The 27075-nt window shown below is 44.0% G+C and overlaps 1 protein-coding gene across 1 annotated transcript; it reads left to right on the top strand.

The window, feature by feature from the left end:
* Positions 1 to 612: 612 nt before the first annotated feature.
* Positions 613 to 26749, top strand: usf3 (upstream transcription factor family member 3). Its single transcript, XM_078546050.1, has 5 exons — positions 613 to 687; positions 2153 to 2181; positions 5173 to 5255; positions 7961 to 8057; positions 17767 to 26749. Exons 1-5 carry the CDS (start codon positions 641 to 643, stop codon positions 24477 to 24479), a joined length of 6969 nt encoding a protein of 2322 aa, XP_078402176.1. The 5' UTR covers positions 613 to 640; the 3' UTR covers positions 24480 to 26749.
* The last annotated feature ends 326 nt before the right edge of the window (positions 26750 to 27075 follow it).

The following is a 27075-nucleotide window of genomic DNA, read 5'->3' as shown; positions in this document are numbered from 1 at the left end:
GTGAGTAAAACATGCTTTTGTGAGGTGGAAAATTGAAGCTGACTCCTAATGCGAGTATAGTATGCCTTGGCAGGAAAGGGGACCGATTTTTACGCTGTGTATAAGCTGGAATCTAACGTGCAAATGCTGCAATTCCTTGAAACTCATGAGGAGATCAAGGACAAGCTGTTGTTTTCACGAGGTTAATGGCAGAGCGGAGCAAATTGTTCAGTAACTTGTGGCGATTCACAATTTATGGGGAATCTCTTCACCACCACAAGTTGCTGGAGGATTTACACATCAATAAGCTCACCGTTATTTTGACAGCAATTTCTGGCCCATAGTGTTTGGGCTACAGGCTTTGGTTTGCAGTTGGTTTGGGTGGGGGAGGCATTGGCTGCTTGCCTGTGGGCAGTTCCATTTAAGCCCAACAGCCTTCAGTGCTTCACTCACATGATAGTTTTACATTTGAGAGTTTTAATGTTGAATGTTTGCAGGCTATTTCATCATAGGGAATATGGCCGACAGGCCTGAACATATCCAAACCCAGTCTTGCATTCTTTCTAATGGATTGACTGACCTTGATAGATTTTATATTGATATGCTGTTTTTAAAAAAATTTATTACAGTTGAAGGCAGTGGAGGGAAGCCTGCAGTCATAATGCCAGAAATGACAGAAAATCAGACACCAATGCGTAGGACTCACAGGCAAGTGTGGAGCAATTTTCTGAAAGCAGATTTGTGATTGAATTTTTTCAGGGTAGGGAGGTTGCATTTACATGCACCAAGAATCCAGAACAAACAGGACTGCTCTTAGTACCTTGAAACCAGTATACACTGGATAGGCCCCAGTAATGTTCCTCTTCAAGGTCAATATTAATTATCCATCATCCTTTCCAGACCCCCAAAAGCCTTCTCCAGTTTCATTATACCTGCTACTTAAAGTATGCTCGCTTCCAACCTACTTCATGTAGATGATATCCCTTGCATATTAAGTTATGGAAGTGATGGAGAGAGAGGTAGGAAGCTGTTTGGATGTTGTGATTTCCCAGTTATGGTTGTGCCTTCAGTGGGGACCTGAATGGAAGCTTCACTCCCTTCCTGGAATTAACGTGAGTGATATTGATCATCCCCAATCCTGATGGAACAGCTGATTTTTCATGTGAAGCAGAAATAAACTAACACGAGTCAAAACCCTGAGAGCTGGCATGTATGGTAGCCCAATCTTCTTCTCAGTGACCATATATTTAAAATTTAGTCAAGTTCAACACAAGCCATTATGAAATATTAGAAATATATTGGAGGTCTATTGAAATAGCCCAGTGACTTGTTTGGAGTTAATGGAATTGCTTTCTTTTTAATAATGTATTCTTTGGATAAAGCAAGGCTGAAAGTTACCTGGTGAAGGTGGTAATGGGCTGATTCCTTGAACCACTGTAACCCAAGTAGTATTTGACTATGATACAGAGAATTCCAGAATATTGCGCCAGCAACAATGAAGGAAAGGCCAGTCAGGATGGAGTGCGACTTGGAGGGGAATCTTGAGGAGTTGCTGCTCCCTCAGTGGTGCTGCTCTTGCTCTTCTTGGTGGAGAGCCACAGGGGAGGGAAATGCTGTCACAATAAACCTCTATATCAAAATACTCAAAATTATTATTTGCAGCAAATGTTACACATAAAGGTTATATGTGTCAAGAATGATTGAACAGGCTGGAATTCTGGTCTCTTAAAAAAGAGAAGCCTGAGGGGTGATCTGATAGAGGTTTTTAAAATTATGAAAGTGTTTGATAGAGTAGGCTTTGAGAAAATGTTTTCAATTGTGGGCAAGTAAAAAACTTTGGGCCATCAATATAAGATGGTCACTAATAAATCCAATAGGGAATTCGGTGGAAGCTTCTTTACCCAGAGAGTGGTGAGAATGTGGAACTCGCTACCACAGGGAGTGGCTGAGGTGATTAGTATAGACACATTTAAGGGGAAGCTGGATAAACACATGAGGGAGAAAAGAATAGAAGGATAAGCTGATAGGATGAGATGAAATAGGGTGGGAGGAAGCTCGTGTAGAGCATAAATACCAGTATAAGAGAGTTGGCCGAATGGTCTCTTGCTGTGCTGCAAATTCAGTGTAACTCTGTGTGATGTGCAGTGTCTTATTTGTTTTGTTTTATACATAGGAAGAAAAACCGGGAAACTCACAACGCAGGTAAGTGTTTGCAACTGTTAATGGTTGAATGATGCACTCCCTCAGAATCCTAGTTTTGGTTTGGGACTATGTAATGGGAGAGTGAGAAAGCATGTCACTCTTACAATTTTTTGATGGCAATCAAGCCAATATAACTGCTGGTCTGTCTCCTCTGGCCTTGCATGTGATAAATGCACTTCTAGCTTCTAGACCCACCGATCTCATTAGCGTTACTGGTCCTAAGCACCAGTCATCTTATTCAGTTTTCATGGGCCCCCAAATAAGAGAAGAGTGAGACAGGTAAAGTACCAGGCTGGACCTGTTCCAAGTAACCAGGAACCAATAAAGAAGACATCTTTATCGGGAATAATTGAAGGACAAATAGAATCGTTGGGAGAAGAGAAGAAAGTCAAAAAAGCATTTGTGCTACTGCTTAATTCACTTTGTCATCACCAAAGTGGTTTTGTAAAGCATTCACCTCAGAATTTGTTAGTTGCATTACCCCACAGCTGGCCCATAATTAATACAAAGGCAGAAATCAAAGCAAATTTTAAAGGTTTGTTTTAAAAGTATTGGAGCTATTATGGATGTCAGCACAGTGGGCAGGATGTGGCTTTGCACATTGTGAGTTACTGAAGTAGCATTGTTAGAGAAGCCAAGCTGTTCACCTCACAGAAAAGGGGTGGAAACTCGGAAGGACTTGCGTACTGCACTCTTGTACGTCTTCACATGCTTTCCTCCCATGGGAAGGGGAAATAGCGAGCAAGACACAATTCCAGACGGAAGCAGCAAACAAAACTTTTGTGATGGCAGCAAGTTCTCAGTTCAGCGGTGCATTATAGAGATGTGCACTGCTGACCTCTACTCTTCCATTGGCCCAAATCAAGTGACGCTGGCTTTCCAAAGCACTAAAGCAGTCTATTGAAATATAATAATTGTGTGTTTACTGCTAAATAGAAAATGGAAAGCATGCGAAGAGCTTGTTTTATATTTAAGCTGTTGTTTAATGATCTTGAACGTATGCAATATCAAATTGGAGTAATGTACTTCCACTTTGTCCACAAAAATGAAAAGTGTTGGGATGTTGTTGATAGGACCTTGGGAGGATTGGAGGCAACCAAGAAAATCAGGTGACTGATTCTGGAGTTCAAAAACTATCTCCTCTGCCTTGTCTGCTCCCTCGTCATTTGTCAACCGTATTCTAATTTATACGCGCAGCTATAAAATTTAACAGTATGGTAGTGTTACTGGGCTAGTAACCCAGAGGCCTGGATTATTAATACACACAATGTGACATCAAAGCCCAGCATGAGAATTTGAATTCAGTTTAACAAGGTCTAGAAATAAAAACCTGGCATCAGTAAAAGTTACCATCAGATTGTTGTAAAATCCCAACAGGTTCATTAATGGCCTTTAGGAAAGGAAACTTACTCAGTCTGGGCCCGGTATGTGACCCCATTCCCATACCATCGTGATTGGCTGAATCTCGATTGTAGGAATGGGTAACAAATGCTGACCTTGCTAATGATGCCTGTATCTTAAGAATGAATTAAGAAAAAATAGTATATTTTTGACAACAGTTGAGGACAGAGTTGCCTATGTTTTGACAGGTAACAATAGTACAGTGAGGAAAAATACAATACATGAAATCACCAAAAATGTTTGGATATTTTTCATAGTACTTTTAAATATATCAAATTATTTGTTTTTAAATTTCTAATCTTGCTACCTTTTGTCTTGTTGTGGCCTTGGCCCTCACTATCTCTGTAATCTCCTCCAACCCTACAATGCCACCCCACTACATCCACTTTGAATCCTCTGTTCCTCAGGACTCTGACCTCTTGTGCATTCATCCACTCCAGCATTGATGCTCGTGCAGCCATGGAAAGAGCGATTTTTCTGAATGCCCACAGGATCTCAGCATCAACTTCAGAAGAACACCCCCCCCCACCCCAGTTTGTGATGGTGTGAGTTAAGGGCCTATGGGAAGTTGCTGGTTCAGCGTCAGTTTTATGAAGCAGACACATGCTCACTAAGATTTGCATTGAGGCTGCCAGACACATTTCATTTTAAACCCTTGCCATCACTAGTGAAGGGAGATGTTTGTCCCTGATTCCTGGCTGGATTTGAACATGATTTCTGTAGGAAAAACAACAGCATGTGTGAGGTTTGATTTTGGAAGCCCCACATTTGTGACTGATAGCTGCTTATGTGTCATTTGGAACGTGCTCAACAGAGGACCAATTCCCCCCTCCCTTGGAGTAGGAGAATCTTTCCCCTTTCCCTAAGAGGAGAACTTTGAGCAGTGCAAAGGAGAACAGAAAAGGAGAGGAGATTCAATAAGATGTAGTCTGTCATCAGTCGAGTTTATTTTCTTCTCACCAGCTTTCTCACCATGTTTAGTACAGCAATGGGCACATTAAGATTTCCTAACTACCGGTTGACTTGATTCTTTCAATGACTTATTTTAAAAATAAATGATGCAGAAATATGCGCTTGTTCCTCTTCCACTTCAGAAAGTAGAGCAGGGGTCTGTGTGTTCACAGCAAGTACCAGTGTTACAAAATAACCTTTTCCTGCAACCCTAGTTTGGGAAGAGAAGCAGAGAGGTGCAGTGTTGGGCTGGAATAATGCAGCATGTGCCTAAAAGAGGAAGACATCCTACCAAGAAACCTGATTACCTGAGTATAAACTGAATTTGAAAACTGACAATTGCTAGGTTTATGTTACTGGGTATTTGACTTAATAATTATGTAACGCGGGGAGAGGTTATTACATGTTTAACAAGAGTGTACCCATTTTGGAATATCTAGTTAATGCACTGCATCAATGAATTCCATTGGGCATGATGTGTAGTAATAGGAATATGGTTCAGATTCGCAGTACTAAGTTCCTAGCTGTCAGTTGTCCAATGGCACATGAAGAGACCTTTAGGAAAAAGGAAGAAAAACAGAAAGTAGCTGTGCCAAAACCTAACTTGTTTTTTTTTAAAACAAATTCTGTTGTTCCTAGTGGAAAGGCATCGAAAGAAGAAGATTAACTCTGGAATAAATAAAATTGGAGAACTTATTCCATGCTCTCCCGCCTTGAAGCAGGTAAAACTATTTCCAATATTGTATTTGAAAATCATCAATACAGATTAAACAGATAATAATATGCATCTACTGAAGGTAATTAACTCAGACAACACCAAAAGCATTAATTGCCTCTTATGTTTTCAAATACTGGTGGACCTGTTCTGTGTCTTTCATTCTTATCTCTGTTGGATATTACTTCATGTTTTATTTCTCAAATTTCCATTGTGATTCATTCCCAATCAGTCTATAAAGAAAACCTTTATCATTGAATCTGGGATGTAGAGCAGCCTGCCCTGCCATCATCCAACATACTTTGAATCTAAAAATGGATGTTTTCAGAGCCAGAACCAAAGAGTATTTTGTTTTCAATTTGTGCAGCTTGAAAACCTAGCTGTTCCAGTGGGATTGGGAATGCCAAGGAGTGATGGCACCCACCCATAAACTACATTCCTAAGAAAGGAGTTCTTTTCATTGACAGAAGGGAGGTGTTAATGATTTCTTTTGTCATGGGGGTTCATTTCCATAGATACAAAATTTGGTAAAGGCTGTTGACAAGAACATAGGAAGAGGAATAAGCCATACAACTCTGAGTCTATTCTGTCATTCTATTAAATCTGTGGCTGATTTGCTTGGTGTTTCCTGTTCGTTGTGTTTGTGCATGTGCGTCTGTTACTATTTTGAACATATGGAAGCAAGATTTCGGGATGCAGCATTGTCCAAGTTACCATTTGGATTTCATTTCCATTAAGGTGATTTTGATGATGCTGAGAACTCATTAAATTTCTCTAATTATATCATGTTGAGGTATTTAGTATTTTTCTGTACCTGATCTTTTGTATGAGCTGTTAATCTGAGGCCTTGTCTATCTGTCTAGTTAAAATATCTCGTCAATGTAGTGCAGTAGCGTTTTCTTGATGTCTTGACCAATACTTATCCCTCAGCTTCCCAGTGTTGTTTGAAGCATTTGGCCATTAGTATAGCATTATTTAAATTTAATTTAATGTCAACAATCCTTCTGCTGCTGTAGCTCTAGCAATGCAACTTTCCCATAGTGCTAAATTGAAATGCCAAGTGCAGGAGCAGGTACTGATTCAGTGATGAAAGTGTTACTAAACGAGCCAAGCTGACACTTGGAAGATAGCTTTCCCAAGTTTGTGCTACTGGCTGAAGCCTTAGCCATTGCTGCTGACAGTAAGAACTTGCATTTGTATCGCACTCTTAGTGTAGTAAAACCTCCCACTGTGCTTCACAGAGATGTACAGAAAAAATTACCACCATGGCAAAGAAGAGGATGTTGGGAGGAGTGAGCAAAACCTTGAGGCCAAACGAAAGAACAGAAGTTTTAAGAAGAGTCTAAAAGGAAGTGAAAAGACTCGAGGGTTTAGAGGGGGGAGTTCCAGAGACTGGAATAGAACTGGAAAGCTGGGGGAAGGAGAGTGCCATTTATTATGGGCCAAAGAGATGGAGAGGAATGAAGCTATGGAGGTGATTAAACACTATTATAAATTGAGAACTTTATTGTTGAGTTACTGATGGCCAGGAGCCAATGTTGGTCAGTAAAGATGTGTGGTGGGTGAGCAGCACTTGGTATGGAATAGGACGCAGGCAGGAGAGTTTTGGATGAGCTGAATTTTACAGTGGGTGGAGGAAAGGTAGGTTGACCAGGAGAGAATTGGGGTAATCAGGTAGGAGGTAACTAAAGCATAAAAAGAGGGTCTCAGTGGCAGATACACTGAGGTAAGGTGGATGTGGATGACATTATGGAGTTGAAAGTAAGTTTTCTTTATGACGGAGAGGACACAAGGTCAGAAGTTTGACTGCGATTTGAGTAGGCCACTGAGCTTGTGAACAGTCTGGTTCAGCTTGAGACAATGGACAGGGAGATTGGAATGGATGGCAAGGGCCAGTTCATGATTGGGGCTGAAACCTATTGCTTTGGTTTTCCTAATGTTTGACCAGAGGAACTTGTGGCTGGGCGTCGGGCAAGCAGTCTGACAGCAGAGAGGCAGTAGAGGGTTCACGACGGAATATGGAAAAATATAGATGAGGAAAAGGAGAGGGCCTAAGATAGGAACAGAGGGATGTTCATCCTCTCAAGCCTGTTCAGCTATTACAGTTAGATCATGACTGATCTGTACCTCAACTCCATTTACTGCCTTTGCTCCATATTCCCTCATTACTCTTAACCTACAAAAACCTATCACTCTCAGTCCTGAAAGCTCCAATTGGCCCCCAATATCCATAGCCTTTTGGGGAGAGAATTCTAGATTTCTACTACCCCGCATTTTAAAAGCAAAGTGCTTCATCTTTGTTTTAAGATTATAATCCCCTTGCTCTTGACTCCTCTCCAAGGCCAGTTTATTTTTCCTGAGATCCAGTGTCCTGAACCAAAATGCAGTACCCCAGATGGATCTGACAGAGGCTCTAAAACTGAAGGATAACCTCCTTGCTTTTGTTTTCCAGCTATCTTGAGATAACGTTTATTTCAATAGCCTTTTTGACTGATTTTTTAACTGTAACCCAGCTTTAAATAATTGGTGTACCTGACTTCCAAATCTCTTTGCTTCACTACACTGTAGTTCTTAGCTCCTCATCATTTAATTGTGCAAACATGACATCACCTTTCTTTTAACTGTAGCCCGTAGCCCAGTTTTCCCTCTCACTGCTTTTAAAATTGCTAATGGACTGACTTTTGTTAACTTACTATTTCTTGTTTTTCACAGAGTAAAAACATGATACTAGATCAAGCCTACAAGTACATCTCCGAACTGAAGAGACAGAATGATGAAATTCTATTGAATGGAGGAACCAAAGAGCAAGGTAAAAGCAAAATATTGCAGATACTGGAAATCTGAAATGAAAACCGAAAATGCTGGAAAAACTCAGAAGGTCTGGCAGCGTCTGGAGAGAGAAACAGAGTTAACATTTTGAGCCCATATGACGTCTTCAGAACTAAAGAGAGGTAGAAATATGATGAATTTAAGAGGGGGTGGAGCAGGTGAAACAAAATAGAAGGTCAGGAATAGATGGGAGCTAAGGAGAAATTTGACAAAGATGTCATGGACACAGGACAAAGGGAGTGTTAATGGTAGTGTTAAAGAATAAAGAAGGTGCTGATAGTGACAAAAAGGTAAGATAGCAGAATGTGTTAATATCCTGTTAAAGAGCAGAATGGGCCAGTTGGGTTCAATGGTTTGTTTCTGTGCTGTATATTGTGTGTAATTCTGTGGACAGAGCAGTAGGAGAACTGACTTGATAGGAGAGTCACTGAGAGAGCACATAGTAGGAAGTGGGACCCTGGGTTGGAGAGAGACTGGGGACAGAGAGTGCAAGAGAGACAGCGTACAGGCAGGGGAGGCTAAATATTTGTTAAAGAACAAGGTAAGTGTATGATGAAACAGTCATCATGAAATCACTTCCATTCCTTTAGATAAGTGATGGTAATGTATACGCAACATAAGTGAAACTTTCAATTGCCTTTAGCAACTTGTTTTCTTTTTCCCTTCCCACCAAACTACCCTCCATTCTACTAATTTCTTGCTGCTTTAAATGCAACAGAATGGTGAAGATTTTGACAGAACATCATCATCGTTAAGTACATAGGTACAAAGCTGAACCTATGCCTAGATCTTATATTTCACTGATGTCAAAGGAGCCCCACAGCCCCTTGTGCCCAGGGCAAGGACAGCAATGCCTGAGTGTGAACACAATCAGCAGAGACAACAGCATAAATAGACTACCTCTCACAAAACATCTGAGATCATGTTTAACAAATGGAATTGTCCAGAAATGTTTTGAGTAAAAGACTGCTGAAATTCTGTTTACTTGAAGGATCCACACTATAAAATAATCACTAATAATTACTAATAGGGAATTCAAGAGAAACTTCTTTACCCAGTGAATGTGGAACTCACTACCATATGGAGCAGTTCAGGTGAATAACATAGATGTAGTTAAGAGGAAGTTGGATGAACACATGAGGGAGAAAGGAATAGGAAGGATATGCAGATAGGGTGATAAGAAGTAGGATGGGTGAAGGCTTGTTTGGGGCATAAACATTGGCATAGACCAGTTGGGCCAAATGGTCTGTTTCTTTGCTGTGCATTCCATGTAATTCTGTGGACAGAGCAGTAGGAGATCTGACTTGATAGGAGGGGCACTGAGAGAGCACGCAGTAGGAAGTGGGACCCAGGGTTGGAGAGAGACTGGGGATAGAGAGTGCAAGAGAGGCAGCATACAGGTAGGGAGGCTAGTTGACAGTATCTCTGGTATTATGGGTTGGCAATGTTAAAAGCTTAGCGGATAGTAACAGAACTGTATGATAGAAAACACAGAATTGACCTCAACAACATGCCATTTGCTTTCTTAATTGTTTGCTGTACCTGCATACTAACTTTGTGTACCTTGTATGAGTACATCCAAGTCTGAACATGAAAACTTACTAGTTTCACACCTTCTAAAAAATATTCTACTTTTCTATTCTTAACATCAAAGTAAATAATCTTTACATTTCCATGTTCTACTCCATCTGACACCTTGCTGCTTCTTTAACCTGTCTACATCCAATGGTAGCCTCTTCGTGTCCTCACAGTTTATATTCCCAGCTAGTTTTATATTGTCAGCAAACTTGGATCCATTATTCTCGGTCTCCTTGTCTAAGTCATTAATATAGATTGTAAATACCTGTGGTCCTAGCACTGGTACTTCCACCACTTCACTAGTTAGAGCCTGCCAACTTGAAAATGCCTTTTTTATCCCTACTCTCTGCTTCTTGTCCCTTAAGGGCACATCGGGCTGGTTCAGATTAGAGGTAGGATGGGCTGAGTCCATGGAGGGGTTTAAAAGCAAGGGATTCATATAGGATAGTGAGGACAGATATGATGGGTGAGAGGGCCTTAATGTGGGATTGGATATATGCAGCAGAATTTAGGGCAAATTAGAGTTGATGGAGTTGGGATCTTTTAAAGAGAGTGTTGATTAGATGAATCAGCAGTGAAACAGTTGTGGAGGTAGAAGTAAACAACCTTTCTAGGGTCTGAAGCTCAGTTCATTCAAACAAGATACTGGGACAGGCTGGCTCAACCTGAGACAGGGGTGCAGGTGGGGGAAGAAATTTGTGATATTTGTAGCAGGGGCTGAAAATGGTGGCTTCAAATGCCTTGTTATGGAGCTTTAGGAATTATAACTTTACCTTTGTCTGCACGAAGGAGACAGTTGATGCAGACATTCTAGTTAAAGAGGAGGAATGTGAAATATTAGATAGAATAAGTGTAATGAGGGAGTGGAAGTACTGGAGGCACTGACATCCTTGAAGGTGGATAAATCACCAGGGCAGGATGGAATGTATTCCAGGTTGTTAAAGGAAGCCAGGGAGGAAATAGCGGATGATCTGAGAATCATTTTCCAATCCTCAGTAGATACAGGCGAGGTACCAGAGGATTGGAGGTCGCTGAACATTGTACCATTATTTAAAAAGGGTGCGAGGGATAGGCCAAATAATTATAGGCTGGTCAATCTGACTTCAGTGGTGAGCAAATTATTGGAATCAATTCTGAGAGACAGGATAAACTCTCATTTCGAAAAGCATAGATTGGTCAGAGATAGTCAGCTTGGTTTTGTTGGGAGAAGATCGCGTCTTACTAACTTAATAGAATTTTTTGAGGAAGTAACATTGATAAGGGTAATGCAGTGGATGTTGTCTACATGGATTTTAATAAGGCATTTGACAAAGTCCCACATGGCAGACTGGTCAGAAAAGTGAAATCCCATGGGAGACAGGGGAAGGCAGTGAGTTGAATCCAAAATTGGCTCAGTAACTGGAAACAAAGGGATCAATGGATGTTTTTGCGAATGGATAGTGGTTTCCAGTGGCGTTCCACAGTGCTCGGTGTTGGGGCCCTTGCTGTTTGTCATTTATGTTAACGATTTGGACTTAAATGTGGAAGGCATGATTGGGAAATTTGGAGATGACACAAAAATTGGCCTTGTAATTGATAGTAAAGAGGATAGCTGCTGGCTCCAGAATGCAATCTGGAGAAGTGTAAGGTGATGCATTTGGGGAGGGCAAACAAAACAAGGGAATACACAATAAACAGGATATTGGGAGGGGTATAGGAAGTGAGAGACCTTGGATTGCATGTTCACAGGTTCCTGAAGGTGGCAGGACAGGTTTATAAGGTGGTCAAGAAAGCAAGAATGTTTTCCTTTATAAGACGAGGTATTGAATACAAAAGCAGGGATGTAATGCTGGAACTGAACTGTATAAAACGCTGGTTAGGCCACAGCTGGAATTTTGTGTACATTACAAGAAGGACATAATTGCTCTGGAGAGAGTATAGAAGAGATTTGCAAGAGTGTAGCCAGGACTTGAAATTTGCAACTATGAGGAAAGATTGGATAGACTAGGGTTGTTTGCCTTAGAATAGAGGAGGCTGAGGGATGACCTAAAATTATGAGGAGCCTAGATAGGGTGGACAAAAAAGACCTGTTTCCCCTAGCTGAGGGGTCAATTACCAGGGGGCATAGATTTAAAGTGATTGATAGAAGGATTAGAGGGGACATGCGGAAAACCTTTTTCACCCAGAGGGTGGTGGACAACTGGAATTCACTGCTCGAATTGGTGGTTGAGGCTAAGATGCTCAACATGTTTAAAATGTACCTAGACCTGCACCTGAAGTGCTGTAACTTGCAAAGCTACGGACCAGATGCTGAAAAACAGGATCATGGCTTGTTTCTTTTTTCCTCTTTTTTGGCTGGCATGGACACGATGAGTTGAATGGCCTCTTTCTATGCTGTAACTTTTCTATGGGTTTTATGACACCACCGAAGAGCTGCAACAGGCTTTGCAAGGGCCGGATTTATCCCCTGGTCCTCAATGAATATACCAGCTCTATGCTTTCCTTTTGTTTCCTCATACACATGGAATCATTCATAAGTAGAGGAACCCCAATACTGGATGAGAAGTAATGGTTTTTTGATTGTCACAATATGAGTATTGCAAGCCATTCCACCACCTACATGGATGCAACCCACAGGCACAAAAGACATGTGATGTGACTCTGTCACCGCCACCTCCCTTGACTTCTCCACTGTCTCTATATTTTCCAACTACTTGTCTGATATACAGTACTGAATGAGCAGAAAGTTTCTCCAATTTAATATTGGAAAGACTGTAGCCATCGTCTTTGGTCTGCAACCAAATTCCTTTTCCTAGCCACCAACTCCATCCCTTTATCAAACAACAGTCTGAGTCTGAACCAGACTGTTTGCAACCTTGGTATCATATTTGGCCCAAAGTTGAGCTTCCGATCGCATAATCTGCTTCATCTCCATAATGCCGCCTGACTCCACTGCTGCCTCAAGCTCATCTGCTGCTGAAACCCTTATCCATGCTTTTGTTACCTCCAGACTTGACTATTCCATTATACTGTTGGCTGGTATCCCACATTCTGTCCTTCATAAACTTGTGGGCACCCAAAGTCCTGCTGTCCTTGTTGTTACTCTCACTAATCCATTCACCCATCATCCCTGTGCTCGCTGAGCGATGTTGGCTCCCAGTTAAACAGTGCCTCGATTTTAAAATTCTCATCCTTGTTTTCAAATCCTTCTCTCCTAGCCCCTCCTTATCTTTGTAATCTCCTTCAGCCCCATGACCCTCTGAGATCTCTGTGCTCCTCTAATTGTGGCCTCTTGGGACTTGAGCACCCCCCCTATTTTGCTGCACCAAAAGTGGCTATGACCTCAGCTGCCAATGCCCTAAGCTCTGGAATTCCGTACCTAATGTGGTTGACTACTAAGTGCCCTCTGAAATGGCCTAGCAAGCTACTCAGTTGTAGCAAACCGCTAAAAAGTCTAAAAGGCATGCAACCAGACGGACCACCCGGCATTGACCTAGCACTGGAAAAGGCAATGGAAAACTCAGCCTTGTCAGTTTGGTCTACTGCCAAAATTGGAGAGCTATCTCACAGGCTAGACAAGCAACATCCTGACATAGTCGTACCTTACAGACAATGCCCCAGATACCATAATCACTGTTCCAGACACCATTATCACTATCTCTGAGTATGCCCTGTCCCACCGGCAGGACAGACCTAGCAGACGTGGCGGTGCAGTGATCTACAGTCAGGAGGGAGTTGCCCTGGGAGTCCTCAACATTGCCTACAGATGGCAGGAAGTCTCATGGCATCAGGTCAAACGTGGGCAAAGAAACCTGCTGGTTACCGCATATCACCATTCCCCCTCAGCTGATGAATCAGTACTCCTCCATGTTGAACGCCGCTTGGAGGAGGCACTGAGGGTGGCAAAGGTGCAGAATGTACTCTGGGTGGGGGACTTCAATGTCCATCACCAAGATTGGCTCGGTAGCACCCACTACTGACTGAACTGGCTGAGTCCTAAAGGACATAGCTACTAGACTGGGTCTGCGGCAGGTGGTGAGGGAACCAACAAGAGGGAAAAACATTCTTGACCTCATCCTCACCAACCTACCTGCTGTGGATGCATCTGCCCATGACAATATTGGTAGGAATGACCTGCACGCATTCCTTGTGGAGATGAAGTCCTGTCTTCACATTGAGGATACCCTCCATAGTGTTGTGTGGCACTATCACCATGCTAAATGGGATAGATTGCGAACAGATCTAGCAGCTCAAGACTGGGCAACCATGAGGCACTGTGGGCCATCAGCAACAGCAAAATTGTACACAACCACAATCTGTAACCTCATGGCCCAGCATATCCCCCACTCTATCATTACCACCAAGCCAGGGGATCAACCCTGGTTCAATGAAGAGTGCAGGAGGGCATGCCAGGAGCAGCACCAGACATACCTAATATGAGGTTACATGGTGAAGCTACAACACAAGACTACTTGCATGCCAAACAGCATAAGCAGTAAGTGATGGACAGAGCTAGGCGATTCCACAACCAACGGATCAGATCTAAGCTCTGCAGTCCAGCCACATCCAACCGTTAATGGTGATGGACAATTAAACAACTCACTGGAGGAGTAAACTCCACAAATATCCCCATCCTCAATGATGGGGGAGCCCAGCATATCAGTGCAAAAGATAAGGCTGAAGCATTTGCAACAATCTTCAGCCAGAAGTGCCGAGTGGATGATCCATCTTGGCCTCCTCCGGAGATCCCCAGTGTCACACTTACTGGCCTCCAGCCAATTCGATTCACTCCACATGATATCAAGAAACACCTGAAGACACTGGATACTGCAAAGGCTATAGGCCCTGACGATATTCCGGCAATAGTACTGAAGACTTGTGCTCCAGAACTTGCCGCGCCCTAGCCAAGCTGTTCCAGTACAGCGACAACACTGGCATCTACCCAACTATGTGGAAAATTTCCCAGGTATGTCCTGTACACACAAAGCAGAACAAATCCAACCTGGCCAATTACTGCCCCGTCAGTCTACTCTCAATCATCAGTAAAGTGATGGAAGTGGTCATCAACAGTGCTATCAAGCTTAGCAATAACCTGCTTACTGACGCTCAGTTTGGGTTCCACCAGGGCCACTCAGCTCCTGATATCATTAGAACCTAGGTTCAAACATGGACAAAGGAGTTGAACTTGGTGAGGTGAGAGTGACTGACCTTGACATCATGGCAGCATGAAGAAGAAGACGGAGTGTGGCACCAAGGAATCCTAGCAAAACTGGAGTCAATGGGAATGGGGGGGGAATATTCTCCGCTGGTTGGAGTCATACCTAGTGCAAAGGAATATGGTTGTGGTTGTTGGAGGTCAGTCATCTCAGTTCCAGGACATCGTTGGAGGAGTTCCTCAGGTAGTGTCCTAGGCCCAACCATCTTCAGCTGCCTTATCAATGACCTTCCTTTCATCATAAGGTCAGAAGTGGGGATGTTTGCTGATGATTGCACAATGTTCAGCACCATTCGCGACTCCTCAGACACTGAAGCAGTCCATGTCCAAATGCAGTCAGGCTTGGGCTGACAAGTGGGAAGTAACATTTATGCCACGCAAGTGCCAGGCAATGACCATCTCCAACAAGTGAGAATCTAACCATCGTCCCTTGACATTCAATGGCTTTACCATCGTTGAATCCCCCACAATCAACATCCTGGGGGTTACAAAACAAAAACAGAATTACCTGGAAAAACTTAGCAGGTCTGGCAGCATCGGCGGAGAAGAAATCAGTTAACGTTTCGAGCCTTCATGGCCCTTCGGCAGAACTGAAGCATAGTTAGGAGAAGGGAGAAATATAAACTGGTTTAAGGTGGGTGGGTGGGGGGGGGGGGGGGAGGGGTGGGGGGGAGACGTTGAGGGTGTGGTGATTGTGGAGATGAGCAGATAATCAAAAGATGTCACAGACAAAAGGGTCAAAGAGGTGTTGAAGGTGGTAATATTTGTCTAAGAAAAGTGCTAATTAAGAATGGAAGACAGGATATTCAAAGTACAGCTCTAGTGGGGGTGGGGTGGAAAGACTAACAAGGTTTTAGTTTTAGATTTAAAAATAATGGAAATAGGTGGGGAAAGAAGAATCTATATAAATTAATCAATCTATATAAATAAATCAATAATTTATATAGATTCTTCTTTCCCCACCTATTTCCATTATTTTTAAATCTAAAACTAAAACCTTATTAGTCTTTCCACCCCACCCCCACTAGAGCTGTACTTTGAATATCCTGTCTTCCATTCTTAATTAGCACTTTTCTTAGACAAATATTACCACCTTCAACACCTCTTTGACCCTTTTGTCTGTGACATCTTTTGATTATCTGCTCATCTCCACAATCACCACACCCTCAACGTCTCTCTCTCTCTCTCTCTCCCCCCTCCCCCCCCCCACCTTAAACCAGTTTATATTTCTCCCTTCTCCTAACTATGCTTCAGTTCTGCCGAAGGGCCATGAAGGCTCGAAACGTTAACTGATTTCTTCTCCGCCGATGCTGCCAGACCTGCTGAGTTTTTCCAGGTAATTCTGTTCTTGTTTTGGATTTCCAGCATCCGCAGTAGCTTTTAGCTTTTTGTTTTTTATCCTGGGGGTTACCATTGACCAGAAACTAACCATATAAATACTATGACTCCAAGAGCAGGGCAGTGGCTAGGAATTCTGGGGTGGGTAACTCATCTCCTGTCTCCCCAAAGCTTGTCCACCATCTACGAGGCACAAGTCAGGAGTGTGATGGATTACTCTCCACTTGCCTGGATGAGTGCAGCTCCCACAACACTCAAGAAGCTTGACACCATCCAGGACAAAGCAGCCGCTTGATTGACACCACGTCCACAAACATTCACTTCCTCCAGTACTGAGGCACAGTAGCAGCAGTGTGTAGAATCTACAACATGCACGGCAGGAACTCGCTAGCCTCCTTAGATGGCACCTTCCAAACTCACGACCACTACCATCTAGAAGGACAAGGGCACAGACACATGGGGACATCACCACCCCTCCAAGCCACTCACCATCCTGACTTAGAAATATATTGCTGTTCCTTCACTGTTGCTGGGTCAAAATCCTGGAGCTCCCTGCCACCCCCAAAGCACTGTTGGGTGTATCTACACCACATGGACTGCAGCGGTTCAAGAAGGCATCTCACCACCACGTTTTCAAGGGCAATTAGGGACAGGCAATAAATGCTGACCCAGCCAGTGACGCCCACACCCCATCAATGGAAAAAAACAGACCCTCTGCCTCTATTTCTTCATTTAAGAAGCTGCTTAAAACCTACCTCTTTGACCAAGCTTTAGGTCATCTGCCTTGATATCTCCTTATGTGGCCTGGTTCAAATTTTGCTTTATGACACTCCAGTGTAGAGCATTTGGGATGTTGTTATATTAAATATGCTAAATCAACACATTATTATATGGTGTGAAAGTAGACTTGTGTACTTCAGAAACTTGCTTTACCAGTTTGCCAAGAAATAAAATACAGTGCAGTGGTGAAGAACGTGTCCTCTTTCTGGGTGTTTTGATTTCAAGGAATGCTGGAAGAGGCGGAAACTTTGTGTGACTGGATTTTCTGAACATCTTAACTTCAGCATTAAGTTGAAAAGCAGTGACCTTTATTTTGTTTTACTATTTGATTTAAAACACAGAATTAACACATGTTACTTTAAACCTATGAAAGCTATAGGAATGTCACTGTGTGTTGTTTGGAGGACACCTCTCATGTCAGGATGAAAGAGAATAAAGGCATCATCATGGCAAAGGGGAAGCCTTTGCCATGACAGGCATTGTGCCATTTTTGCTGTGTTGGAAGGACAACCTGCCCACTGCCTGTTGAGAATTTAAAGATTAACTGTTTGGAAAGTTAACTCCTAACACCTTTTTGCAAGAATGTCAGTTATGGAGGCTGTTGTCACAGTCCATTGCATGGACTATGCCACATCCTTGACTTTAAGTTACAGGAATAGTGAAGTGGATAAGCATCAATCTCAGAAGAATGCGGGGCAGTTTGGAAGAAAGGAAAAAACTGTTCTTTGTTTTAAATAACATCAGGTACCTGAGATCAGCCCTGATTTACTCATGAGTAAATTTGTGTTCTATTCTGCAGGTGAAGAGATTGTAAGACTACGGAAGCAGTTGAATGAACTACAGAAGGAAAATGACCGTTTTGCGGAATTGCTGAAAGCCAATGACATCTGCTTGCATGATGACCCTACAATTCACTGGAAGAGGAAACTCAAGAGTACGAAAGTTACAATGGTGGTTTCTTCCAACCAAATGCAAGATGATATATTGGTCTACACAAATGGAAGCCAATTGAATGGGAATTGCCAACAGGCTGCAGTACAGAGTTCACCAGAACAGGCTCTGAACACTCTGAACAGTAATACACCAGAAGCATGTCTTGATATAATGGTGCCTGTGGCAATGCCTGATATTTGCCCATTAGCAAATGGGGCTCAACTTCAGACACAGATCTCACAGCAGGAAGTTCCTGAATGCCTTCCAACAACCAGACCTTCTCTGAAAGCTGTTCAATGTACCACCATCACCAGCAGCAGCAGCACTGTACACAATGTGCTGAATGTCTCCACTAACAGCTCTGGACAAGTGGTTCTTCAATGCCCCCTCAGCAGTTGTGCATCAGCTTCTTTAGCTTGTCCCACAAGCACCTCTGCACAAATTGTACTAGAACATTCCACAGGCAAGTTTGTACAGAATGTCTCGGAAGCTGCCAATGAATGTCCTACACAGTGTGTCGTCAACGTTACTACCAGTACTTGCTTTGCTTTGCCATTGCACTCACAGCAGATTGGTATGGCATGCGCAGGTGTGGAGAGCCCCAGTGGGATGCCACCACAATCAGTTTTGGGGCCGTCATCTGTGAGTAGCCAGAACCCTGAACTGAGATCAACAAGGTCTTCCATTACTGAGTGCTCACAAAACATGTTGGTGTCAAACATTTGTCAAAGTGTTCCTGTGTCAGTTGGAGGTCTTGTCATTGCATCACCATCTTTCAAACTTGGGGCAATGTCTAATGGAGGTCTGATGTCTTCTTGCCCAATGGCCAGCTCGTGGACAGTCTGCCCAGCTTCTACATACACTGGCGCTTCAGACTCAAACAGTGTCAGTACTTTTTCACGTATGAGTTCTGCAGGTAATACACGGACGACATGGACTACATTACAGCTAGCGGGCAACACTGTACATCCTGTAGGCCACGGGGGCTGTAATACCTTGCCAGTGCCACTAAATGGAAACCTAAGCGCCAGAAATACTTTCTCCATTTCTGAAAGTGGCCAGCCATTTAATAATGTAACTGTAGTTCCCTCCGCTTCAACAGCGTTTCAAGGTGTTTCCTTCTGTTCTGCTTACAAGCAACTCAAGCAGCAGGTGGCAGTTACCGTGCAGCCCCCCCTGCAGCCTCTACCCTTGCAGCCGGTTCTAGCCCAGCCGCAAATTCCAGCCCAGCCAGCTGCCAAGGTGGTTTCGTTGCTTCCTCCCTTGCAAGTGATTCAGATGGCCCGCCCCGCAGGATCGTCTGTCTCCTCCACTCCCAACAATCAGAATCTGATCATCCTCCAGCCAGGTAATCCCACCTCACCTGCTGTAGTGAGAGGTGCCATCAACAGCCAGGCACCAGGTCAGCAAATTGTGATCATACAAGCAGCCAGTCAGAATGCAGTCTCCGTAGTACCAGCTCAAACAAGTAATCGGTTATCGGCCCTTGACTCCAATCAATTGGTGTGCAGCAGCAGTAATGCACAGAGCTCTCCCAGTATTCAAACAGTGGGAGGGAAGCACCTTGTTCACATATTGCCACGGCCAGTTTCTTCATCTGCTTCCACGAGCTCCCAGTCCTTCACTGCCACGGGATCAGGTCAACAGCAGCAGACCATCTCTGTCAATGGCCAGTTGTTTGCCCTGCAGCCAGTAAAGCAGTCGGGGGCCTCCAGCCAGAACACCATGCATATCATTCAGCCAACAACCAGTGCTGATCCAAACACCAACGTGGCCCTTAACACTTTTGGCGCATTGACAAACCTCAGCCAAAGTATCTCTCAGATGGCAGGACAGGGGGGATTACAATTGAGCAGTGCCCATGCAGCCAATTCTTCAGCTCCCACCAATGGCCAGATCGTTGGTGCCAGCACCTCTGCACCTGAAACCATAGTGACTAGCACAAGCACCGATATTTCAAAGGCATCAGCATGGCACACAAGCAGTTCATGCTCCTTAAAACCTCCCCTTGGTCCACCCCCTAGCTGTAAAACTAAAAAGCTGCAGAAGAAACCCCTTTCTGCAAAGCAAGGAGCCACGAAGAAGGCCACATGTACTGGGAACAAATCGAAGGTGGATGCCAATTGCGTCCAATCTAACAAAGATAACCCATTGCAGCCGTTAACTAGTGATGATCAAATTTCATCATCGCAGGGGTTGACGATATCACAGCCGACATCATTGTCTCAGATCCCAACATTAGTGGCAGCCACAGTGGCCGTTTCTGTCACTTTACAGGAGGCAGTGGACAGACAGCAATCAGCACCCAGACTGTCTCAACATGTACTACCACCATGCTTAACAGAACCAGCATTAGCTGAATCAGTGTCTCGAGAACAGCCCGACATACTGGCAGTGATTTCAGCCACATCAGCTTTAGTCGCATCGTTGCCACCCTCTTCATCTCGGAGTGATTTGACAAAGAATGTTTTGGGTGTACCTTCTCCCCCATGCGTAATCACAGATGTATCAACGTCAGCTCCTCCATCCTCACCTTACTGTTCAAGCACAGGCCTTCAAGTTTCGGGAGGGTTTTCAATTGACAAGGACAGTGACTTAGTTGAGCTGCAGACTGCTGTGGCAAATGTTTGCAGCACACCTGGGATAACCAGCGTTTCTGCACAGTTGGAATCTCTCGCAGCTGCGCAGCACCAAGGTAGCGCAAGTGACAAAGAAAGGAGCCAAGACTGGCACAAAGGACAATTAGAAATGGACAAGTTTACAACGACTAAAGAAATCCACAATCAAGATGGCGGTAGCATGATGCACGGAGTCACGCACGGCGACAAAGGATCCTCAAACGAGAAGAGTTCCTTGCTGTCGTTTGTGAAAGACCCCTGCGCTGATAACGAGTTGTGTGTTGACAGTTCCAGAGAGACCTCGTCTGGCATATTGTTTTACGAAAAGGGTGAACCTCAGAAAAGCATTTTATTGGTGAGCACCGAGGCCGAAAGTGGTGTGCAGCAGCAGCTGTGCAACCCAGATCAGGAGAGCATGGGAGGCCCCTTGATTGTCCACCGCCAGACCGAGTCGCCCATGTCCTCCAGCTCTGGGAGTAGCCGTGGCTTTTCTGTTGCCTCCATGCTGCCGGACACCACCCGGGAAGATGCTTCCTGCATCAGTACAATGACCGGCACTTTTAATAACTACAGCTTATCCGAGCAGAATGACATCGTGGCCCTTGCTGCTAGAGCAATTTTTGAACATGGAAGCCCAGGGAAAACTTTGGCCTCAGACGTTACTGTATGTGATGCTAGACCAAAAGCTCAGAAAGTTCCTTTTGCAGATAAAGGAGAGTGTCCAAGTCAGCAATCAGTTAAAAGCCTTGGCATTAAAGAGAGCAGTCCAAATTTGACAGAGGCTAGTGCAGCTGAAGGTCAAAAGCAACGATCGTTACCAATGGACACAAACTCAACAGGAATGTCTGTAAATAAGACTTCAACTTCTGTTGTAAAAGAAATATCAAATATGCCAATGATTTGCACATCTTCTGTCTCTGCTAACCTGAGTGTAATTAACCATGCATGCCATAGCGAAGCTAATCAAATGCATGCCTGTTCACCAGGCCAGACCCAGCTCGTAGAGCAGCTTCCAGTCTGTGCGACAGCTGATCTATCCAGTGGACCTGCTACATACACAGAACAACCTTCCCAACCCACCCTATTGGCAGAATTTTCTCACGAGCAGCTAGATACTAGGAAAGGTAACTCGCAGACTTCCCTAGTTTTGGAGCCACATTTGAAGCAAAGCAGCGAGAGCCGAAAAGACGCAACAAAGCGGACTGGGCCAGATGACCACATAATCTCAACAGCAAAGCGGCAAAAGCAGTGCCAGAATGCAGCCATGAGACTTGAAGGGAAGTCCACAATAAGTACAGTACCTGAACATATTTCTGAATGTGGCCAAACGTTCATTGGTCAGTTGCCAACAAATTCTTCGAGTTTATTGGTCTCGGGTAGCAATCCAGGACACACAGATAGTCTCAGCACCTTGTTCCCACCAACTAACTTCCTGACTTCTAATTCTGCTGAAACTTTAAGGCCAACTGAAGCTCATTGCAACCTCCAGCCACGAATCCAAGAAGGACAAGGGCAGCAAGGCAGCCAACAACTGCAGCAGCATGTGGTGCCCCAGCAGAATGTCTCTTCACCAGTGGGGCTTAATGTCCACCATGGCCACGTGTATTACAAACACCATCAGGGGCAGATACGCGAAAGGCATTTATACCACCTTCAGCATCACCTACCGCACAATGAGAGCTCAGTCCAACCACAGGCTCACAGTGCCCAGCAGCCCCGCGCTGCACAGCAAGAAATCCAAATGCAGAAGAAACGAGGGCTCATACGAGGGAGTCAAACTCCCCAGTTGTCACTGCAGCAAAAGCAACACCCAAGTGGGAATGGCCAAGGACGACAAAAAGGGAATCACCACCATCATCAGCACCACCATCATCAGCAACAGCTTCAGCAGCAAATGCCACACTCGCACTTTGGAAATTCACAAGATAAAAGGTGTGACAATTCCGTGACCAACAGAAACCATCACAGCAGCCATACGCAGAGTCTCCATAGCCAGGATCTCATCCACCAGCAGCAGGATAATGCTAGAAGTGGGCAACAAGGAGCTGGTGGTGTCCCTTCAGAACAGTCTGGGCAGTCTCGCATCCAGAGGTTAATGACCTCAAGGTCATTGGATCAGCAAATGGCTTCTAAATCCAACTCCGTGTCACGGTCTTCAGACGTACAATTTACCTCCCACAGACAGGAAAGGAATAGAATTTCCAGTTATTCAGCAGAGGCTTTGATCAGAAAAGCACCTTCAAATGCAGAATCCCGAATGGGGATGGCCATGCAGAGCACCAGAAATAATCTGGAGCAGCCTGAAATGCGAACCTATCTTGATCTATCAATGAACAAAAACCTGCCTGTGCATAGTTTGCAGGCTAAATTGTCACTAGATCATTGTATAAATTCTGATGTTCAAGGCCTTCCTGACTGTCCTCCTTTTAAAGTGAGTGTGACTACTCAAGGAGTTGGCACTTTTGAGGTTCAGTCGTCGAGAGGCAACGAGATGGTCAATAGTATGCAGACACACAGAGGAATGCAGTCGCATGGCTTCAGGCTGGGTCAGGGTACAGGGGCTGAAAGGCAGTCCAGGCTGCCTTATTTGCCGATGCAAGGGATCCCATCAGGAAGTGGAGTTCCTTTAAGGGAGAATGAAGGCTCCTGCCATCAGAGCTTTATGCAAAGCCTACTGGCTCCTCCTCTCAGTGAGCAGATAAGTGGAAACCAAAGGTCAGAACATCCAAGAAACACTCAGTGTGTCCCTCCAGCAAGCATCGAATACAGTTGCCCGTCTGTAAGAGAGGGCGTTCATGTTAGAAGGGATGGTGAGGTGCAAAATCGTGAAAGTTGTGACATGACTTTAGGCGCACTCAGTTCCAGAAACAGCTCTTTAAGCATCTCCTACACAAATCCTTCCTCCGTAGCAGACAGCCAGGGCCGAAACACTAGCCCAAATGTGTCAGCACAGAAGAACTCCCTCAGAATGAATGAAAGTCAAGGAAATAAGTGCCATCCAAACTCGCAGGTTTCTCCAAATGTACACGGAGCAGTTAGACCGGTGATGTCTCACACTGTGGTTTCCCACAGCGGGAATGAGCAGGGGCACCCAATTCAGCAGCCCAGTTCCTCGGGTGTGAGCCAGCGAGCGCGCCATCCAGCCCAGGAGGGATCGGCTTCAAAGATGCGGCAGACTGATCGGTCTCGCTCTGGGAACCACCGAAGCGGGAACGTTTTTGAGCATGGCCTACAGTTACCCCTGGCATCCAGTAGCAGTATGATCCTTGGCCGCCAGCAGCCAGTGAGTGCTCGGACAGGAAGCATTGTGCGTTTCATGGCTGAGGGGCAACAATTACCAAACGATAATTTAGCCCCCGACCAGCATGCTCTGTCTCAGAACTTTGGATTCCCTTTCATTCCGGAAAGTAGCATGAACCCTCCGATTAATGCAAATCCATCGTTCATCCCCCCTGTAACTCAGCCGGGTGCAAACCGTACCCCAGCTCTCATACCAGTGGAACCACAGAATCCTCTGTCCTCATTTTACCCTCCATACTCTCCAGCTCATCCCAACCTTTCCAATGACCTCTCCATCCCCTACTTTTCCAATCAAATCTTTAGCAGTCCTAGCACAGACAAGGCCAATGCTGGGGGACTCAACAACCCATTTGGGTCCATCCTGTCCCCCCCTCGGCCAGTTGGCTTCCCACAGCCAAACTTCCCCCTTCTCCCAGACATGCCAGCCAGACCCATGGCCAACACTTCCAGCATCACCCCGCACCTCTCCAACTTCAACCTAACCACTCTCTTCCCCGAAATCGCTGCTGCTCCCCTCGCCCCTGAGAGCACCGCCATGCCCATGTCACCTTTGTTGCCTTTAACCAACCCGGCTCTTTCCGATGTCTCCAAGCAACACTCGAACCGATCTGCTCACAACATAAGCCACATACTGGGTCACGATGGCAGCTCTGCCGTATAGGATTAGACACTGCTTGACCTTTAATTCTGTGAGACTGTTTTAGTTGCACATGTTATAGTGAGGGGTCAGGTTGGATTACGAATCTGTTTCTCCGCATTGTGGGTATTAATTGTCCACCTATAAATCAGCACTACCCTGCCCTCCCACCCACCCACCCTCACAACAATCTTTAGTTTGTCTCCTTAAACAGAATTTACTTTGACATATACAAGATGCTTTCTGTTTGGTACCATTTCCGGAAAGTTCTCAGTGGGATCGTTGAGGTGAGTGAATTGGACAGGAGGAAGAACAATGTATGTGAATACAGCTGTTACCTAGTGGCTGCCTGCCATCACTGATGCAAAAACTATTCATGTGCCACCCAACATGCTGTTCACAAGGACACAACTTTCAGAAACTGCAGGCAGAATAAAGTGTCTTGTATATAGTGTATTAGTATATAGGTTTGCAATATATTAACGGTTCAAGACATTCATAGGACTGAATAAGCATTAAAATGTGGGCAAATAATTAGCACACCATCACTGCAGCAAGTATTTGTTGGGTATGATTTTAACCATTATTTTGAGCACAACGTACTATTATAATTATTTTTGTGATTTAGCAACTTGGCTTGTTGCTTTGCCTGTGTAACAGAGCAAAGTGTAAGAGGAGGAATTGGTATTAACACAAGCTTTTGGCCTTTTCTTAATGACCCAAATGTAAGTCATGTTGTTATAAAACTTTTTGAAGTACAATCACTTTCTTGATAGGATAAATCTTGAAATGAATTTTCGCCCATTAGATCAAATTTGCCTGAGTAAGTTTGCTTAATTAGACAATCGACTGCCCTCCCTCCCAACCATCCACCCATGTATTTAACATTCTTCATACAAGTACGGCTGCCATTAACTGAACTCCAGGCGAAGGATAGACAGGGGGGAGGCATTTAAACTTAACATTTATTTTGTGGATGAGGTGCTGAATAATTTGTGTTATAAAATATTTAAAATAAAACTTCTAGTTAATTTCCATATAAATGTATTTCAATTTGAGTTATTACATGTGCTGAAGGTGCTTTAAATACCTTCTGTGTTTTAATGAGAAGTGGCTCTCATCCCCTCTCCACAGGAACCTGTCTGAAATTTGTCTTGAGGAGGGATTAAAGTTAGAAACAATGGCCTTTACAACCATATCTAACCAAAAACACCATCACAGGGTCAGTTTCTATCTGAGAGACTTCACAGATTAATATAAATGGATTGCACCACTCTCTGTATGCTGCACTACCAGTAGAGGGCAGGATTAACCTCCATTATGGCCACTTGTGCATTCAGATTCTTCAACTGTTTATGGTACCTTGCATATCTTGGACTTTGAAGCTTTAATCAGAAGACTGAATCTTGCAATAAGTTAGCATTTTCTCCCTTCACCTCTGGCTCTAGGCTAGAATTTTCACTGGAGTGATGATCACCATCCTTTCCCTTGATTATAATGGATCCAACCAGCATAAGTTTGGAATCTTCTCAGTCCTGTTTGTAATGCATGCATCTGTCTGCCTGTAATGTAGGTCACGATTTAACAGTTCCACTTGATTAGTCCAGAAGGATAGCTGGTACAGGCAGGGTAAAAGCATTAGACTATTGCTTTAAATAGTGCTAATCAGGTTGGGGTTAAACCATGGTGGTTTAAGGGCTGTGAGACTTGGGAGTGCTGGCTGTTTTTAAAAAAAAAAGTTTTGTTCATCAGCATTGTGCAAAGAAATTTACCAAGAAATTCAGCTGAAAGTAGCCTGTGACACAAGTACAATATTTCCAGAGTATGGACTCTGCTAGTTCTGCAATTTATGAAAAATATGCAAACAGACTATTAAATTTAATCCACAACCTTGTTCTCCATCAGTCTCAGAAACCACATTTGCCTTTTAACTTTCCATGCCGAAACCTTAGCTTATCAAATCAGACCTATCTTTTGCAGAGAACACGATGAAACTGGTATAACTCTGTTTTAGACATCTGTTACACAGGCAAGCTCTTGTGTTTGATCTTGTCGTTTTGTCCAGCTCACCAATTGGTTAGTATCACAACACGAAAACCCGGTGAGATAAACTCAGTGTGTGCAACACACAGGCAACAGTTCAGTTCCTTTGCCTTGCAGTGAGACTTGGAGCCGTTGTTATAAGTTTTTAAAAAAAAAACTTAAAATTGCACCTACCTCCATTTATTGGGCTATTGTAATATAATGTGTTGTACAGTATGCAGGTTTTTTTCTAAAATAAAACATTTTGTTCACATTGCATGTATTATTTGGGGAAAGAAAGCACTGTAAGGTTCTAAGAGAATTTCTTTTCTGTTATAAATTGAAACTCAATAAATTTTGGGACCGCCACAAATTTTGGGGCCTTTGTCAATTTTTGCCCCCATCCCATTCCATCAATTTGGGGGCCACCCCCTCAAGTTTGGAGGCAGCTTTAATTTTTCCCTCCCTCAATTTTGGTTGAGGGGGGCGGGGTGGAGAGGGTGGCGTAATCCTTAATTTTGCTTCCGCCCTCAATTTTGGGTGGCCAATCCATCTTCCCCTGTACGGAATTTATCATTCTCCCTCAAATATTGCCCCC

Source organism: Cetorhinus maximus, chromosome 7 (genome assembly GCF_964194155.1).
Source record: "Cetorhinus maximus chromosome 7, sCetMax3.hap1.1, whole genome shotgun sequence".
Lineage (NCBI taxonomy): Eukaryota > Metazoa > Chordata > Chondrichthyes > Lamniformes > Cetorhinidae > Cetorhinus > Cetorhinus maximus.
This window is presented reverse-complemented; position numbering and strand designations above follow the sequence as displayed.